Here is an 18,817-nt window from a genome sequence, read left to right on the forward strand (position 1 = left end):
AACACTTGCTTAAAAGTGTAAATCAATAGTTTCAACTGATCAACTCTTGCCTAAAAGTGTAAGTCAATAGTTTCAATTAATCAACACTTGCCTAAAAGTGTAAATCAATAGTTTCCTTAAAGTGTAAATCAATAGTTTCAACTGATCAACACTTTTCTAAATAATTAAATCAATAGTTTCAACTGATCAACTCTTGCCTGAATTAAGGAATCACTGTCTAGTTTTGAGAGTATGCCAGGGCATCAACAATAGTGGGAAACATGGGATAATTTGCATAACGGGCGAAGCCCGTTATGCTAAAATTATCCCATGTTTCCCACTATTGTTGATGTCCCTGGCATACTCTCAAAACTAGACAGTGATTCCTTATATTTCCATTTCATTGTGAAATAAAATTGTAGACTTAGACATTAAAAATTTAGTCAAATAGATTTAAATTACATGAGGACTTCCATGCCAATTTCAATAGTCCTCGCACACTGACGTCAAACACAAAGGCAGCCGCACGAGATTTTCATGCATATTTGGCCTCCTTAGCGTCAGACACAAAGACAGATGCGCACGAGATTTGCATGCGTATTAGGCCTCCTTAGCTGCTGACCTATCGACCTGCCTAATTTACATTCCGGCAGAATTATCAAGAAATAAATTCCTCCAACTTTCAAACAGTTATCACAGAGAAAAAAATTAGAAATGGAAATATTATGTAAATCAACAGTTTCAACTAATCAAAATTTGCCAATGTTGTGAGATTGTCTAGTTTATATGCTGATTTAAGATGATTTAATATACAGGTTTTGCTAATCAAATGATTAAAATTACTTTTATTATTATTATTTTTAAAGATGCTTTTGAAACTCAAAGCTATTTGTCTTTGTTAAGTCACACACAATCAACTTAATTCAACAAAAAAGCAATAAAATAAAAACAGTTTTATTAAAATTGTCATCACCAAATACTAGTACACATAACATTCAGTCAACTTCACTTTACTAAAATTGTCATTAATATCATAATAAAATATCACAAGATTGTCAGTGTAGAACATTTGTTAAAACGTCTAGTTATGAGGGGTTTGTGTTTGTAATAGGAACGTCTTTGTATATAAAGGACTGCAGATCGACGTCATCATCTTTTTTTAGTTCCGAATCCACGGCATTTCTAAACTTCTCTCTTTCCTTCTTCATCCTGAAAAAAAAAAACAAAACAAAACAAGATCAGTCTCTAAACCATTGTTTTAATGAGTTTTAAATGTCGATATAAATCTATCTCATTCTGATTCCAGCTTTAATTATTAGTTAATAAACTTTGGTCCTAAATCAAATTGTATACAAGTACACATTACGCTTCAACACTTTGTCATTAACTTTTGACTGGGGGAAACTCTTTGACAAAGATATGAATATTCATCCTTTGAAGTTGGAATTCATGGATTTTCCTAGAATTACTCCGTCATACTGTGACAAATGTGGAGAACTCCAATGCAGGTCAAGGTTATATACAGAATACTAATGTCGTGTAAGTAAGCCTTTGGAGGCTAAATAGAGCACTCAATTATCTGTCTCCATGAAATATGTGCCCTTTTTGTCTTAATTATAGTTCAGGCATCAATGACAGTATATCTTCAAAAAGGTCTTTTAGTTTATCGGTATTGCCCTCAAAGAATAAGAATCTCATAAATCTAAGTCGCGACCTACTTATTGCACAATAACCAATAAATAAGCTTAAAATTTCCAACCTTCATTTTAATTCGTGTGCATTTAAAGAATACAATCATTTTTATATCACTTTTTTTATACAAAAGGTGAATTAAAAAGTCAAAGCTGCAAGTGCTTATATTTCCAGGAAATTCTGGTACGGCAACAGGAAATGAAACAGATTGAAAAAGTCAAACAGCTATCGTATGATAAAGGTTACTGGTATTCTTATACTACCTTAGGAATAAACTATGAAAATTTAAATCAATATGGTATAAACTTGGTTGCGAAAGTTTACAGTATATAAACAGTGAAGCTAGATATTCTAAGTTTGTTATAACGATGTAAATACCGTCACATTTACCGATTTTTATAAGCGGGATGCTCCTGATTCACAGGACGGACTTCCAAGAAGACCACTATAACGTAGACAAATCACTTTATACGATTTAAAGTTGTTTTTTTTTTTCATCCAATCAAATGGCGTATTACAACCAGAAGTAAATTATTTTCATAAAACAGTGAACGTCAGAAATTGGCCTTTTCAAATAAGATGTGCTGTGACAAATGGGAAATTAAATCATTTTTAAATCTAAATGTTTTGAAAAGAACGAATTAAAATCCTGATTTTAAATAAGTGAAGATAAATGTTATTGAATGTTACCAATATTGAATAAAGAAAAAAATAAATCTGTCATCTTTATTATGGCTTTTCAGTATTAACGATTTTTAAAACTGTACAAAGCTATTTAAGGAATCCCTGTATAGTTAGTAGAGTATGCCAGGGCATCAACGATAGTTGGAAACATGGGATAATATGCATAATGGGCTATGCTCGTTGTGCATAAATTATCCCCCGTTTCCAACTAGCATTGATGTCCCTGGCATACTCTACTAACTAGACAGTAATTTCTTATATTTCCATTTCACTGTGAAATAAAATTGGAAAGAGCTATCACAAAGAAAACAAATACAAACGGAAATATTTTGTCATCACAGAGTACAGTGTACCTTTTCTAAAAATCATTTGACAAATAAAATTGGGGAAAAAATGCCATGGATCACATGTTTCAACACCTAAAGACAGATTTTCAAAACAAAATTTTCCCCAAACAATTTTTCTGCCTTTCAGGATTATAAAACAACACCCTCAGTAACCCTGGAGCTAGACTAATAAGATAGGACGGGATAAAACCTTCACTCAGTCCTGATGATAATTGTTTCTATAACAAGACTGTCCCATAATTCTGACACATCATTATCATTTAACAAGCCTCATTTACATGTAAATGAAATCATTTAGTGCATTCTCTCCAAGGGAATTTTACAAATGAACAGAAACTGGCTGGGTTTCTACAGCAAATCAGGATTTCAATTCATAGAATTAAACTTTAACATCAGTTAAAAAAACATTCTCAGAAAGTCCCACTGAAAAGTAAATTTAAGTTTTGTTGCTGAATGTATAAATGGGCCAATATACTATTACAATAAAGTTGTAAAATTTTTATGAAACACACCTGACTTTAATTAAGTGGAATTATTTCCTCCCACTTCAAAATGAAAATTAATGTTCGCACTTCAACAACCTTCAAATGAAAGTCACAGAGCTCTTCATAAAGTACGTAACGCAACGATCATGGCAAGTATTGAGTGGCAATTGATAATTATGGAAATAAAATATTATTGGAATCAATAAACAAAACTTATATTTAAGTTAAAAAACAAATTAGGCCTTTAATTATTTAAGTTAGTAAAAAAAAATTAATACTTTTTCAATAAAAAATATTTCTTCACATGAAATATTAATTAAAATCAGTAATTATTGACAATACCTTATTGAGGGTTACATAGTTAATCTACTACAAATCAGACAATTATTTCTGTTACAATTTTTGGTGAAGTTGACCAATAAAATACTCCTACATGTCAAGTATTAAAATAACAATCAAGTCATGACATACAAATTTTAAATCATTTCAGGAAGTTTCAACACAGACCATAAATTACACAGCAACATTTTATATTCTTCTTTAATTTCAATCCTGTGTTGGAGAGGACATCAGAAATGTCAAACAGTCTTGTTTACACCTAACATAAGAACTCTCTGTCTATATTTACAGGTCCATGTGACATCTTAGTTCCCCGACTGCCAATGGCTGCCGAATTACAAGGTGATTGATTACATCTACAGGTAGCCCTGGCGAACCAAATAAACTGGAACCAATATACATGTCATTATAGAATTCCGATTGGTCGATTCACTTAACGATTTTCCAAATTTGTCCCTTTAACAGAGACAATAATGACCAAGGCTAAGCATTTAAAATGACAATAATATTCCTCAGTACTTAATCAACTTATAGCTTCATCAAATCAGATCAGTATAGAACAGTAACAGACTTCAATCTAATTAAGACAAAAATTTATCTTATTTTCAATCTACAGTTCTTTCTTGAATAATTATGCAAAATAGTAAACAAACATAAATATATCAGCAAATGGGAAATTTGTGTACATTTCTAAAATAAATCTTGAATCACTTATTTCAAATTAATGGAGAATTAGTAACAAATGTTTTTGGTCAATTTGTGCAAATTTAGCCATTACAATATTCAAATATAGTTAAGATTTAAGACTTGTGGAGTCACTTGATGTTATTAATGCAAACTCTGGCTTATAAGCAGGGTCTGGGGGGATATTTGTGTATACTACATGCAATGAGATCAACAATCACAAGCTTCAAGGTTAAAACAAGAATTCTGAAATATGCAAAATGGATTAATAAAACTTATTCCCTGTAAGATGATTTGCTGCAATGATTAAAAACAATACATGATATGAATGTCAGGCAATTCAAGCAGTTTATTAAATTTATGGCTGATACATCATGTTTGTTTAGACATACAGACTTCAGGGGGTTAAAAGTGGATTAATTTTATAAGCACGTTAATAAGATTTAGTCTCAAAAGATTTTTTTTTTTTTCAATTCATCTTCTTTCATAAACAACACACATATACAACACCCTAAATAAATCATATAAACTCTTCACTAGGAGAGCTTCACTTTGTATTTTTAAAATTGTTCAAAGTCATCTGAAATATTATTCCTTTACTTACAAACAGGTAATCACTGGTTGCAGAGCTCACTTTAACAAAAGAAGCCCCAAACTTAACTAATGATACAGTAGTGTGCATTCCTAGATGCAACATTTATGTAATTATGCTCTAATAATCAGAGATTTATTGAGGACATATTTACTACCTATATTCAGTATTTTTCCCAAAGAGAAAATTTCCCCTGAATATCCCATTTTCCCCTTTTGATGAGTAAAAAATCCCTCTTACAATAATAATAAAAAGCTACATCAACTTTTTTTCCCTCATAAAATCTGGAAAATTACAGTAAAAATCTTCATCTGCTTGAGGTTTGCAATGGGCCCAAGACCCCCGACTGATTTTCCCAATTTTTCCAGAAGTGTTACCTCCAAACCTAGATTAATCCCTGAATAAGGCTCATGGTTACTTGGAAATGAATCTGATCTAAAAACTTTATTCAAATCTGAAGCAAGTTTTCAAGTATTCATCCCTTGATGAATCATCCATGCAAGTTTGGTCTACATAAGACCTGAAGTTACACTGGAATAAGTCTGCTCCAACTACTTTACCTGTCAGTCACCTAGATCATCTAGAAAATGTAGGTCAGATCCAGTATCTGAAACCTCTGGAAATGTGCATAATTTGACGCTCATGCAGAGGGTATTATATAAGCTCCCCCTACTTTGGTTTAGTGAGCTAAAAATCAAATGTCTGCATTTACCTCCTCAATTTTTTTTTGTTTAATTTCATTAAAAAGACAATGTGATAATAATGGGGTTTTTTTTGCATGCTTTCAAATACAAGCTACCCTATTCACTGAATTTACATTTCCAGTCTTAATAATGGAACTGTTTGAGGAAAAACCATTCCAACACTTACAATTTGCAAATGGATGCAGAAAATACAAGTTTTAACTTAGACCCATCAAATTACAAGTACAAAATGCTTTGTAGCAAGATGACCAGCTCAGATAAACAAGTATTATATATAACATAGTCATGAGAACCAACCATTGTAGTCACGAGAACCTACCACTGTACTCATCAGTACCTACCACTGTAGTCACGAGCACCTACTACTGTAGTCATGAGAACCAACCACTGTAGTCATGAGAACATACCGGTACCACTGTAGCCATGAGAACCGACCACTGTTACCTAACACTAGTCATCAGTACCTACCACACTAGTAATGAGTACCTACCACTGTAGCCATGAGCACCTAGCACTTTAGTCATCAGTACCTACCACTCTAGTCAAGAGCACATACCACTGTAGTCATGAGAACCGACCAATGTAGTCATGAGAACCGACCACTGTAGCCATGAGAACCGACCACTGTTACCTAACACTGTAGTCATCAGTACCTACCACTCTAGTCATGAGCACCTACCACTGTAGTCATGAGAACCTACCACTGTAGTCATCAGTACCTACCACTCTAGTCATGAGCACCTACCACTGTAGTCATGAGAACCTAACACTGTAGTCAACCTAACCTACCACTCTATCTTACTAACCATTCTAGAACACTTACCACTCTAGTCATGAGCATTTCTCACTCCAGTTGTAAGCATTTACACTCTAGCCACGAGAATTTCCACTCCAGCTGTAAGCTCTTAGACTCTAGCAGTGAGCATCTGTCACTCTAGTCATGAGCATTTCTCAATCCAGCTGTAAGCTCTCAGACTCTAGCAGTGAGCATCTGTCACTCTAGTCATGAGCATTTCTCACTCCAGCTATAAGCATTTACACTCTAGTCATGAGCATTTCCCACTCCAGCTGTAAGCTATTACACTCTAGCAGTGAGCATCTGTCACTCTAGTCATGAGCATTTCTCACTCCAGCTGTAAGCATTTACACTCTAGCCATGAGAATTTCCACTCCAGCTGTAAGCTCTTACACTCTAGCAGTGAGCATCTGTCACTCTAGTCATGAGCATGTCTCACTCCAGCTGTAAGCTCTTAGACTCTAGCAGTGAGCATCTGTCACTCTAGTCATGAGCATGTCTCACTCCAGCTGTAAGCTCTTACTAGCAGTGAGCATCTGTCACTCTAGTCATGAGCATGTCTCACTCCAGCTGTAAGCTCTTACTCTGGCAGTGAGCATCTGTCACTCTAGTCATGAGCATGCCTCACTCCAGCTGTAAGCTCTTAGACTCTGGCAGTGAGCATCTGTCACTCTAGTCATGAGCATGTCTCACTCCAGCTGTAAGCTCTTACTCTGAGCATTTCCTGTTTTAGCTTTAATCACTTACCACTCTTGCCTTAGTTGTTTTTCCTCATCCATTTTCTTCAGTCTATTCATGTTTTCTGCATCTGATAACTCCATTCGATTTCTCAGCCATCTGAAAATAATTAACAGATTTCAAATGAACTACATCAACATTACACATACCCATAGCACCTTTAATTCTTCCTGTGAATTAAAACCTTCAAAAATAGTCCTATATTTTTTCCTTTCATTCAAACATTTTCTTCCAATTAGAGACTGATGTACAATAAACTGAGTTAATCCTAAAAATAGATTCTGTTGCTGTACCTGTATCTGGCGTACTGTAGACAGATCCCTAGCGTTATCGCCAATATAACGGCCTGTTTACCGGACATGAAGAAGAAGGGGTCAAGGACATTAGGGGAGTGAGGGCTGCCCATCCCAAACTCCTTATAATACCACTTCCTGAACTGTTGATCCTCCTCCTTAGTTCTCTGCCTATAGAAGCCATTACACCAAATTAACAAAGAAAGACAACTCTTGTTTGCTCTCCTCTACTGGAAATTATTAGCGTTCGTCTGGACTTGGGAATATTTGCTAAATTCGACTACAATAAAATGCTGTTCGACAACAATAAAAAGCTGAGCTTAAGGTATGTTCATTTTATTGTTAAATAAAAGGTGGATAAATCCTTTAAATGACTCTGTTTCCAAAAACCTACAAATAATAACAAAATAAGAGTGAATAAAGAGAGCCAGAACTCACCAGTAATGTTTGTCTCTCCACGACGCGTTCTCGTGTTGTTGTTGTTCACGATGATGTTGTTCCACCCGTTTTTTCTTTTCCAGGTGCTCGGGGCCATACTTGAGTCTTAAGTCGTAGTCTCTCCTACTCAGCGGTTTACTGAGTGTTCCGTACGCCTCGGTGACAGCTATAAACTTCTCCTGGGCATTCGGTTCTGATGACGTGTCAGGGTGATACTAAAAAAAAGTCCAAAAAAAAGCTGAGGTGCAGGAATTAATGACAGGCACATTACATGTCACATTACACATCTTGAACAAAAAATTTGGAATTCTTATTACATTCCAATTGATATGATACAGTGCATTATAAATTATTATTTTTGCATTTTGATAAACCATTTATTCAAGTGCAAATCTGCTTATTAGACATCCCAACTTGTTATCAATCTCACTTAATTTCAATATCATTTGTGTTTTGATTTCACACTTTCACAGTAACTGTAAGCCATACTTTGTAAAACCATATCAAATATAAGAATTTGTACACAGAAGGACTTAAATATTTAATTTTTCTTTTACATTGTCTTTTGCCATCATACATTTTTTCCTGAAATGATGAGATTCTGCTTTAGCTAAATGACATCATGACACCAAATAAGGAAGAAAAAACTTCTAGATAAGGATGTAAGACCTTATGGTATGGTTATTTCAATCTGAAAAACAATTGGCAATGCAAATTTTCAAAAATACCTTTTTAGAGAGTTTTATAAAGGCTGCTTTGATTTCTTCATCTGTTGCATCTTGCTTAACCCCAAGAATTTCATAATGTGTCTTGCCCTTGGTCCTCGAAAAAAAACTGTAAATAAATATAATTCATGCACTTAATATGATTTAAAATCTCTTTATGCTAGTGTTCAAAGATCACTTAATCAAAATCATTTTAAAACAAAAGGATAGAAACTGACCTTTTAGATGAGATATATGTCCCAGCGGATAATCTACATTGCCAAAGCTGACAGATCCTGCGGGACACAAGAGTGACTACCATTCTCTATGGTCAGTTATTGGTCCATTGTGTATCTCTACTGGTCTCACATCAATAAGTCACATGGTCAAATTCCTACAAATATAGCAAATATAATCTATGTCAGTCATTATTATGCTTCCTGTCAGTTTGTGATCTATATAACCCATACCCTACTATTCTCGCATAGTAGACTAAGGATTATATATAGCGTAAGCATACTATGCCGAAATAGAGCACGGCCTTATTTTCTGTAAAAATAAAATTCTTCAATGCACTCACCGGGAATCGAATCACGACCATGAGATTATCCGATGCCTTATCGATTACGCCACAGAGACGATCACTGATTGAGAGAATTTTATTAAATATATGAACTTAATTTATACAATTGACACAAGAAGGAGAAAATAGACAAATATTATTTGAAAACAGTTATATTCTAAGGAATCTTAGATAAATGTGTACAACAAAGTTTCAAACTAATTACATACAGATCGTTAGATGAATTGTGGGGTTTTAAAACGCTTTTTTATATAGCGCTTGATTAAAGGATGTAAAAGAAAATTATCAATGAGAATCCACGTCTGTAAACAAATCAGTCTTACTAACAAAACAGAAAATAAAGATGAATCTTTGGGACAGAAAATTCTTACTTATTTAGAGAAAATACTAGTAACCAAAATAATAAGCATGCAACTAATTTTAGCATGAAGATTTTGAATGAGTTTTTGCAAGTGCGCTGTGTTATCACCATTATTTTCAGGAAAAAATCAAATGGATTGCTGCATAAATAATAACAACAGTCAGCATAATAATAACAATAGTGTTGCATTATGCATGTACTATGCCTAAATAGTAGGCAGGGTTTGACACATAGTGCACTCGCCTCCGGCTCGTGCACCATGTGTCAAACCCTGCCTACTATTTAGGCATAGTACATGCATAATGCAACAACTATTATATAAATATCACTCAGGTATATATATAAATAAATTGTGATCACTAAAATACAAATACAGGCATCCTGTAAATGTTGGTGGCAGTCAAAAATATGGGTCACTTAAAATTAAAATTATATAGTAGACCATGTCAAAACTCTTTGTGCAGACCATGCAAAATTTGTCATTCCTGTAAAAATATTTTAACTATTTCTTCATAACTTTAAACAGAAGACCTTTTTATACACTGTAATAAAATTAACATCACAGAGTCCCCTTGCAGGTAAATGAAAAATTATTTATAAATCAGTCTCTTGCTGAATATTTACAGATATGTACAAGCATCATTATATCCATTTTATTATTATTAATGAGCTTAACAACAAATGCTTTTAAATGCTCCATAATGGTGCTAGTTCAGGAGTGAGAATAGATTAGAATATGTATGATTATTTATATGTATTAGTGAGAAATGCATTGAAATGACAAAAAAAAAAAAAAAAAAAAAAACCAAACATTTTATCTAAAATGCTTGAAGATAACTTTAAAAATAATTGATACAGATTTTAAAGACATTTCTGACTTTGTTCTTATCCTTATCAGAAAATAAAGTTAAATATAGTTTTTGATGAAAAATTTATATGTTTCAAGTTGATCATTTTTTGTCCAATTTTTGTTGTATTCATCATCAGTGCACAGGGTCTTGCTCCTGGCTGTTAAAAATACTTTATAGAAAAAAAAAACAAACGATATACTATAAACTACACATTTAGGGAGGACGCCATTAAAATTGGCCCCCTTATAAAAACCTCTATTTTCGTTATATTTTACCGTATTTTACTTAAATTTGTTAAATAATGATTCTTCTAAAACCTTATGCTTAAATTTTTGATGCAAAACATTTCAGACTAAAAATAATCCAAACGCGCTCGTTAGGACAGTTGGTATGGACAGAAAGCGAAAGTAACCTCGGCGTTTTACATTCAAATACGAATTGGATCATTCGGCAATCCTCGGCGGGCTTCAATCCATTTTAACGAGCGCGTTTGGATTATTTTTAGTCTGAAATGTGTATTGCAGAGGCTCCAAGGGGGAAATTTAAGCATAAGGTTTTAGCCAAATGGATGATCATTATTTAACAGACACGGCAGTGAGTAATAAAATACAGTAAAATATGACAAACAAGCAAGAGAAAACATTGAGGTGCGAGGAATGTTCCCTTGTGTAGTTTATAGTATATTCGTTTGTAGTTTTTTTTTTAAAGATATAGAGCAAGTCCCTGTGATCAGTGTGACTGTATCACAAAGTATTCAAATATGGCGCTGTTCCACACAAAATGTAAATATTACACATGTTACACTTACAAAACGTAGGTTAAAATAGCTACCCGGAGTAAATTTAAATACCTACATTTAGAGGTAGTTATAAGTTGCTGACCATAATTAACATATGTAGGAATATATAATTAACATAGGTAGAAATGCTCTTTGAAGTGGACCTATTAACTACTGTATATACATGTAACGCTATACTTGGACTATAGCTATTTTGAGGTCATTACACTACAATAAGGTCAATCGTCTCAATGGTTATCATTACGGGATATTTTACATTTAGGTAAGTCTATAGGATTACGAAATATTTCACATCTTTAAGTTAAGAATATCAAAATACATTACCAGACTGAAATTTACGAAGGAGAACCGACTCAAACTAAACTCAAGTTACATAAATGAAACAGGAAACAGGTGGACGGTGTCTAATTGTAGACTTCTACGTAGATATTTTAAAAACGGACATTTAAAAATGGTAAAATAATTATTGTCTATATTAACCAATTTTTAGATAGGGAAAACAGTCCTCTATTACCTTTTGTAGTTAATGTATAAATAACATTTATTTTATGGTTTTAAGAGTACATTCCGGAAAGAGATCGTATTTGATTTAAACCTTATTTTCGCATTGTTTACAAATGGCTGAATGGTTACAGTTCGAGTAAAACATGATACCGGTATACTGTAATGATGACATGTGAAAAACTTGATAGAATTGGAGGACATTTAAATGGAGGACAAACTTTGGCCTTTGGCTAAGCACAAAAAAGAAGTTGACGATCGAAAGCAACTGGTAAATAAAATCACCAACCACTCACGCAGTTTTATAGGCCGATCCACAGGCACAGGCACTTGTTTCGTATACGGGGTACCGCCTGTGGACCGATCCCTACTTTTAAAAAGTTATGTCCCTTGGCCGCCATCTTAGGGGATAATCCCATACAATCCACACAGTAGCCTTTGTAGTGTTTGTAACTTCGTCATTTGACTTTAAAAAAAACTCTGCCTTTTGTGTACTGATTGCCCCATGATGGGGCTACCCACACATTGAAAGAAAAAAAAAATAAACACAATTGATTTTTCACAGCACGCCCAAATATTTGGTAGCATAAAGAGGAGAAATGACGTTTCTTTCCCTTTTGACCTTTTGGTTGACCCCGCAAAGGGAAACAACTTTTGCAAAGTGTGGATTGGACTATTGTTAACAACATAATGCACATCTTGTTCATTACTAATTGTATAATTGTTTTGCTATTCATTGGCTTATCTTTTCCTTATTATAGTAACAATCTCATACTTGTCTGTTATGGGCTCTAAATTAGAAATAAAATGTTCTGTTCTGTTCAAACTTCATGCACAGGGACACTCTGTTATCCACTCTGTTCTCTACTTAACAAATGTATTTTTATATGTGAGGTAGCTTTTGAACAGAGTGGTTAACGTATTTATGTTAGCCTCCAGTTCTTCATGTAATCTGGGCAAACAGTAAATCTAGTCCTCTTGACTGTCCCGGATTTTAGTTTTTTCTAGATTACGTTCTGTATTAAGAGCATGTTACTACATGTATATAGAAAATTAAGAAAAGAAATATGAAATAAAAGATTTCTCCAGGGGGGTTCTTTAAAATAGAATACTGTTAATAAAAAGTATTTTGGATAGATGTATACAAAATGAATATTGTTTATGTACTCATTTGGAAACAGAGACATCCCGATTTTATCACTAGTAACTATGTAGCAAATATATAATCCATGGATAAAAAATATTTCTTTCTAGATTTTTTTATCACAGGCATCACTGAAACTCGCTTGCATTTTAATGCCCAAGTAAATATATAATAGGGGGTTAAAAACACAGGCGCCTGAAGTATGGATCGATACCACCTTTTTTTAAATTGAAAAAAATTTGTAAGAGCATAAAATTAAAATATCTAAAAAAAAAAATATACGTATGTCGTTCTATGCAAGCAGATTGTACGTTTTTTTCACGTTTAGAAAATGGCCTTATACGTTATAATCACAGGTACTTGTGGACAGGACACTATCACAGTCATCCAGGTAAACAAGACAGATATTCCAGTGAAGGCCTTTCCATTAGGCACTCAAATTTTGCAGGAGCACAACATAGCCAAATGGCATGACCTTAATTAATTAAACTGGAATAGTCCACGACATGTGGCAGATGCTCTCTTTTGTTTGGAAAACATATGACAAACAAGCAAGCTCTTTTGTTAGGAAAACCTATGACAAACAAGCAAGAGACAAACCATTGCGTTGTTATGAATGTAACAAGGAAGGCTATGGCACGCCGATTGGTTCAAAAGTATTTTCTGCATGACCTTATACAAAAATTACACGAGTGAATCAAAACTTACAAAAAGTGCGGAAAATACACACAAAGTTATTGAAATTTACACAAACTATACAAAACTACACAATCAACAAAATATTTACACGATATAACAAGAAAATTACACAAACATAAAAACGAAAACCGCACAAGTGAGAATACAACATCGACATAATATATACGATGCATCCTCATTGCGCACATTTCATTAATATTCATTAGAGAACAAGACCAGTGTGGCTTGGATGCTTGAAACGTTATAAAACAAGAGGATGAATAATGTGTTAACATAATTTTAATCTTTTAAAAAAAGATTCAGTCTTTCAGAATTACGCTAGACTCTCAAGAATATGCCTAACGTGTTATATGCATGTAAAAATTGACAGGCACACAATATGCATATAAATTAACATCCCCGATTAAAATATAGATAACGTTAAAAGGGGGTGCATATAAACTGTATATGATCAGTTGTGTGTTTAATTGTTAGATTTTTTGTTTCATTCCTCTATATAGCAATATCTTTTGAAATCTCTGTGCAAGGTTTTCAAACTAAACACAATGAATATTCTATGTGCGTAATAATGATATGCGCAGCTGTATGCGCAGTAAAATTGTTTGTGTAAATATTAGTTTCCTCTGCTCGTGCAATTTTTGATTTTTGTTTGTGCATATTATACCCCTAAATCGTGCAAAAAATGTCGGATTCGTGTATTTTTTATTTTGTTTGTGTTAAAATCTTTCAAACTATACTGAAATGATAAAGAAACGCATATTAAACTTTTGAGTTAAATTAAAACAATTATTTCAAATATGTTTTCCAGCATTGTTATCAAACATTTTAATTCATCTTTAATCAACAAGTTGCCAAACTTTTGTGTGATTTTGACTGATAATTCCTGAGATATTGATATCAATATGTCGACAGCCCCCAAAAATAAAACTAAAAATTCTCATAATCTCCCTTTCGCATCAGTAACAAACTTGATTTTCCTGTGCATTGAGTTCACCAGAACATTTATCTTTTTCATAGCATTATTATTCAACCCTTCCGACGGTAGTCTTAATAGCTGAGATTAGCTGTATTATTCCAAAGCCAACAATCCCCCCGCCCAATCGAATCCCAAGAATTTTCGATTTAGGATAGAATGAACAGAACCCAGCAGGTTTGGTACATGTGAATGTTAAATTTGTAAAAAAGTCTCGACAAACACTAGCTACATTTTTCCAGTGTAAGCATGCTAAAAAATTAAAAATCACGCAAACGACGCGTACGAGCGCGTTTGGTAGTAAAATCGACGTAAAGTAGCCAAGCTCGCGGCCCAAATTAGAGCAGAGAGTTTCTGTCAGTTTAGGGTGAAAAAAGATCAGTATGATTGTCTGCTGTATAAATATCTGTTTCAATGATAATGCCTTGACAATAACCGATATGGCATGATGAAAAGCCCTATCTTGTTGTGACGTTGTTACGCGCCAACGTCATCGTCATGGTTGGTTGGAAACATTTTAAGTTAACTCTCTGACAACCAGAAAAACTTTTATTTGGTTGAAAAGTTGAAAACAATCTGTACAGCAGCATGTTTTTGCCTTTTTATTCACTTATGCAATATTGAATTCAATTTCTAAACCCACAGTAGCTTCCGTCAGCCATACCACGATTGCAAGAAATTTATACTGACTGAAATATGCAAAAACGATGTCTATAACTCTAATGCATCGTATGGCACTACAAAATTTTATCACAAAATAATCCTCATCAACATGCACGTGTTTTTGACTTTTTATCATTTCCCCTACGTGACGCCATACATTTCATGGTTGAGTAGTTTTGATTAGCGATTTTAGTGAAAAGTAGCCAAAATACACATCTGACCAATTTTCATAATTTTCGGCCACATATTTAAAAAAAATTTCCCATATTATGTTCTTATGCGTTTCTTTTTCCTTTCAGTATATGTGCAATTTTTATTTTACTCGTGTAATTTTTTCATCTAGCTCGTGTATAAAATCTTGATCGTTGTGCAGAAAATACTTTTGAACCAATCGGCGTGCCATAGCCTTCCTTGTTACATTCATAACAACGCAATGGTTTGTCTCTTGCTTGTTTGTCATAGGTTTTCCTGACTGACCGATTCAGCTTCAGCTTTTGTATCTCGTTGGTTAACGTATTTATGTTAGCCTCCATGGACTTCATCCATGTCTCAAGACTGGTCTGGCTAACCTCTGAAGATGAGTGTTCTGCTGCCGATACTCGTAAACGGCCTTTTGTTTCTAGGTTTCTGCTCTCTGCTCGATTATAAGTTTCGAGTTCAACGGCTAGCCGGATGGCTTCATTCAGGTTTTGAGGTCGAGATTGTTTGAGGCGGATTCTCATCTCTGAATCAATAAACGCATCTATGGCCAGAGTTTCTCGCACATTACCAGGTGCTGATGGTTAGGCCAAATTTGTTAGTCATCTAATGGCCTGACCTAACTCTGGTATTGACTAAGCTGCAGATCTGTAGCTCTCTGGTTGAAAAAAATTCGGATCTGTCCTATCCGAATTTTTTTCAACCATGCAGAGAGCTATAGATCTGCAGCTGTTATGATACAGCTAGGTAAAGACCCTTCTTATCTTCTGTCCAGCCCTTTACACCAGCACAAGCCTCAAAATGCGATTTGTAGTCAAGCCAGGAAGTGGTTCCGTCATACATGGCTGGCTTGATTATATGGCCTGTCTTGGTATTATCTGTCCCTATTGATTGCCTCTGTGGTTTTGGCCCCAAGACCATATACTGAGAATAGACTTAAGTCAAACTTTCAAACCAACTTATGAAATAATTTTGTTAATCAAACAAACTGTTCATTATATGTTTAAATTAAAATGTTATACAACATTGCGAATTTTTAAACAAATGCATTAAATAAAACCCAAGATATTATAAATCTAAATTTTGTCTTAAGTTTGTTCCCAGTTTATGGTCTTGGAGCTTGGTGTGTCAAATAGATGGCCCGTCACAATGTCGTCAATCCCAGCACTTGGTTTGTATATAGCTTGCTTTGCTGTTGTTCATTCTAGCATTGCTTTATTATCATTTGTAAAACTAAGGTACGTTTTGATTTGAATGATTAAATAGAAATAATTTAATAAGTATTTTTGTATATTGTATAAAATAGTGATTTATTAGAAGAAAGTTTAAAATATTTTCAAAAAGGCTGGCTGAAAAAATGTGAAGATTTAAATTCTGTGTTGTTTTCAGTTGGAGGGACTGGAGGTTGAAGGGGAATATGAAGAACTGTTATTCAAAAAAGGAGAAAAATTAACCAATTTCAATTCAAGGTTTGTACACGTGTCATCACGGAGTAATGATCAAGAATAGATATCAACGAATTTCTTAGAATAACTTCGTACATGTAATCTGAGATGCTAATGTTAAGTTTATACATACAGTTTTCAATAGTTTTGAATAATGAAGTTAGAGTACCTTAATTTTTTTTATATTAGAGAGGATGATTTGTTGGAGGCAGAAAACAAAGATGGGAAAAAAGGAACTTTTCTTAAAAACTTACGTCGCAAGGTATTAAAGACTTTGGCAGAAATTTCACAGGCTCAAATATTTTGATGAAGGAAAGAAAAAGAGATCCATGGAACCCACCACAGTGACTGTTGTTCAAACGATTTTAAAGGGACATGGGCACAATTTTCAACCGATTTTTTTAAAAACCAGTTTTAATGTTTACAATTTCTATTGAAGGCAATTGTAATGATCAGCAAAAATTTGAACATCACTTATTGATTTACAAAGGAGATATAGAACTTAAAATTCATATTAATTTAAACAAGGCTTGTTTTTTTTTGTTGACATATAGAAAGTATAATATTATTCATATTCATTGAACTAAATCGAGGTAAGATATTGAGTCACAAACAAGTCGATGAAGCAAGAATATCAAGAGTTGAAAGTCATAATTTCGTTATCATAAAGGAGGCTTTGATTTAAAATGCATCCCAAATATCTCGGAATGCTTTCTATGAATATGAGTAACCAGAGCCCTTCTGTTCATCATAAGAAAAGATTTGTTCCTACATATATCCCTGTAAAAATCTAGTGCCCCATTCATAGCTTAACGCCATAATTTGATGACACTTTAATTTACACTATCCGGGATGCATGCATATTGATAAGACTAATCATTGCCATGTTGCTTTTCATCACATTTTTGTAAAATCTTCCCCATTATTTTCCTATATAAGTAAAACTTTGATGTATTATTGTGGTCCCGTCATACTAGTAACGAAATCAACAGAACTTGCTGATCAATATCAAATAGAGTTAAAAGATTATTTTGCTCAGTCTTATACATGTAACACTGAAAAGATTATTTTGCTCAGTCTTATACATGTAACACTGAAAAGATTATTTTGCTCAGTCTTATACATGTAACACTGTCCAAAAAGATTATTTTGCTCAGACATATAACACTGGATAATTAATATGATCGTATTAAACGCTAGAGGCGCGGATCAAGAATTTTTTTCAAAGGGGGAGGGGGTTGAAGAGGGGAAGAATTATTATAACGTACTTTTTACACATGCATGTAGTTAAATAACTCAATGGGATACAGGGTTCAGATCAATCTGGGAAAAAATACTTGCATGAATTACCTAAAAGTTTTTGAAAAATATAAAAGGAAAATGAACCCAAAAATCCTGTTTTTTAAAGGGGTGGGGTTTCATTTTATTTTCACAACCAAATTTCTTAATAATTATATTGCAAAATTAGCCTTTCACTGAACATTTACTATAGTAAAAATACAACAAAAAATGAGACTTTCTTCTTTTTCTCTCTTTTTTGGAAATCCAAAGTGGGGGGTTGTAACCCCCGTTACCCCCTCCCCTGGATCTGCCACTGCACTGAAAACAGTTCTAATTTTTTAATACTGATATACTAGTATTTGTATTACGAGTAAATAATACAGGGAATTCATCATGATTTTTTTCATTCCATTATTTCAGATTAGAAAACAAATCAAATACAACACAAAAATGGGCTATTCTAAATTGAAAAATGATGAAGAAAAAGCAAAAGAACAATTTAAAGGGTAAGTACCTTCGGGAAATTAAGTACTTTAATTACTCAATGATTTAAACAAAAGGGGCTGAACGATCCTATTTTATCTTTTTAACGGTGCCACAATAGGGAGTTTTTACATTTAAATATTTAACAAATTCCTTTGAATATCTTCTCAATAACCAACGGACAAAAAGGGTTGAAAAAATTAATGTGGAAGCGCTTGACCTTTCTTTATATAGCAATAAAAAAATATCTCATTTACTATTTTAATATAGGGGATATTTTTATTTATGAAAAGAAATTTTAATTATAACATCAAGCCCATACTTTTTGTCATTAGAGAAACAGGCGGATTCAATAAAAATG

At 33.5% G+C, this 18,817-nt stretch overlaps 1 protein-coding gene and 1 long non-coding RNA gene across 2 annotated transcripts; one reads left to right on the forward strand and one right to left on the reverse strand.

Annotated features, from left to right (window-relative positions):
- Window positions 1-917: 917 nt before the first annotated feature.
- LOC134238280 (dnaJ homolog subfamily C member 4-like) lies at window positions 918-11,463 on the reverse strand. Its single transcript, XM_062720412.1, has 7 exons — window positions 11,394-11,463; window positions 8,715-8,869; window positions 8,500-8,605; window positions 7,772-7,986; window positions 7,334-7,504; window positions 7,050-7,139; window positions 918-1,188 (listed from the first exon to the last, which is right to left on the reverse strand). Exons 2-7 carry the CDS (start codon window positions 8,795-8,797, stop codon window positions 1,065-1,067), a joined length of 789 nt encoding a protein of 262 aa, XP_062576396.1. The 5' UTR covers window positions 8,798-8,869; window positions 11,394-11,463; the 3' UTR covers window positions 918-1,064.
- A 301-nt stretch (window positions 11,464-11,764) lies between these two features.
- LOC134238286 (uncharacterized) lies at window positions 11,765-16,966 on the forward strand. The gene is made up of 3 exons (XR_009985966.1): window positions 11,765-11,841; window positions 16,637-16,716; window positions 16,882-16,966. It is a non-coding gene; the product is annotated as an uncharacterized LOC134238286 (long non-coding RNA).
- Window positions 16,967-18,817: the final 1,851 nt, after the last annotated feature.

This window comes from Saccostrea cucullata, unplaced genomic scaffold (assembly GCF_032062105.1).
Source record: "Saccostrea cucullata isolate Sc308-1 unplaced genomic scaffold, CSIRO_AGI_Scuc_v1 ctg711, whole genome shotgun sequence".
Classification (NCBI taxonomy): Eukaryota; Metazoa; Mollusca; class Bivalvia; order Ostreida; family Ostreidae; genus Saccostrea; species Saccostrea cuccullata.

Coding starts and splice junctions, on each gene's coding strand:
- LOC134238280 (XM_062720412.1), bottom strand. CDS start 8,797: ATGGTAGTCACTCTTGTGTCCCGCAGGATCTGTCAGCTTTGGCAATGT. Junction 8,606..8,714: donor ACATATATCTCATCTAAAAG/GTCAGTTTCTAT, acceptor ATTTATTTACAG/TTTTTTTTCGAGGACCAAGG. Junction 7,140..7,333: donor CTACAGTACGCCAGATACAG/GTACAGCAACAG, acceptor AATTATTTTCAG/ATGGCTGAGAAATCGAATGG.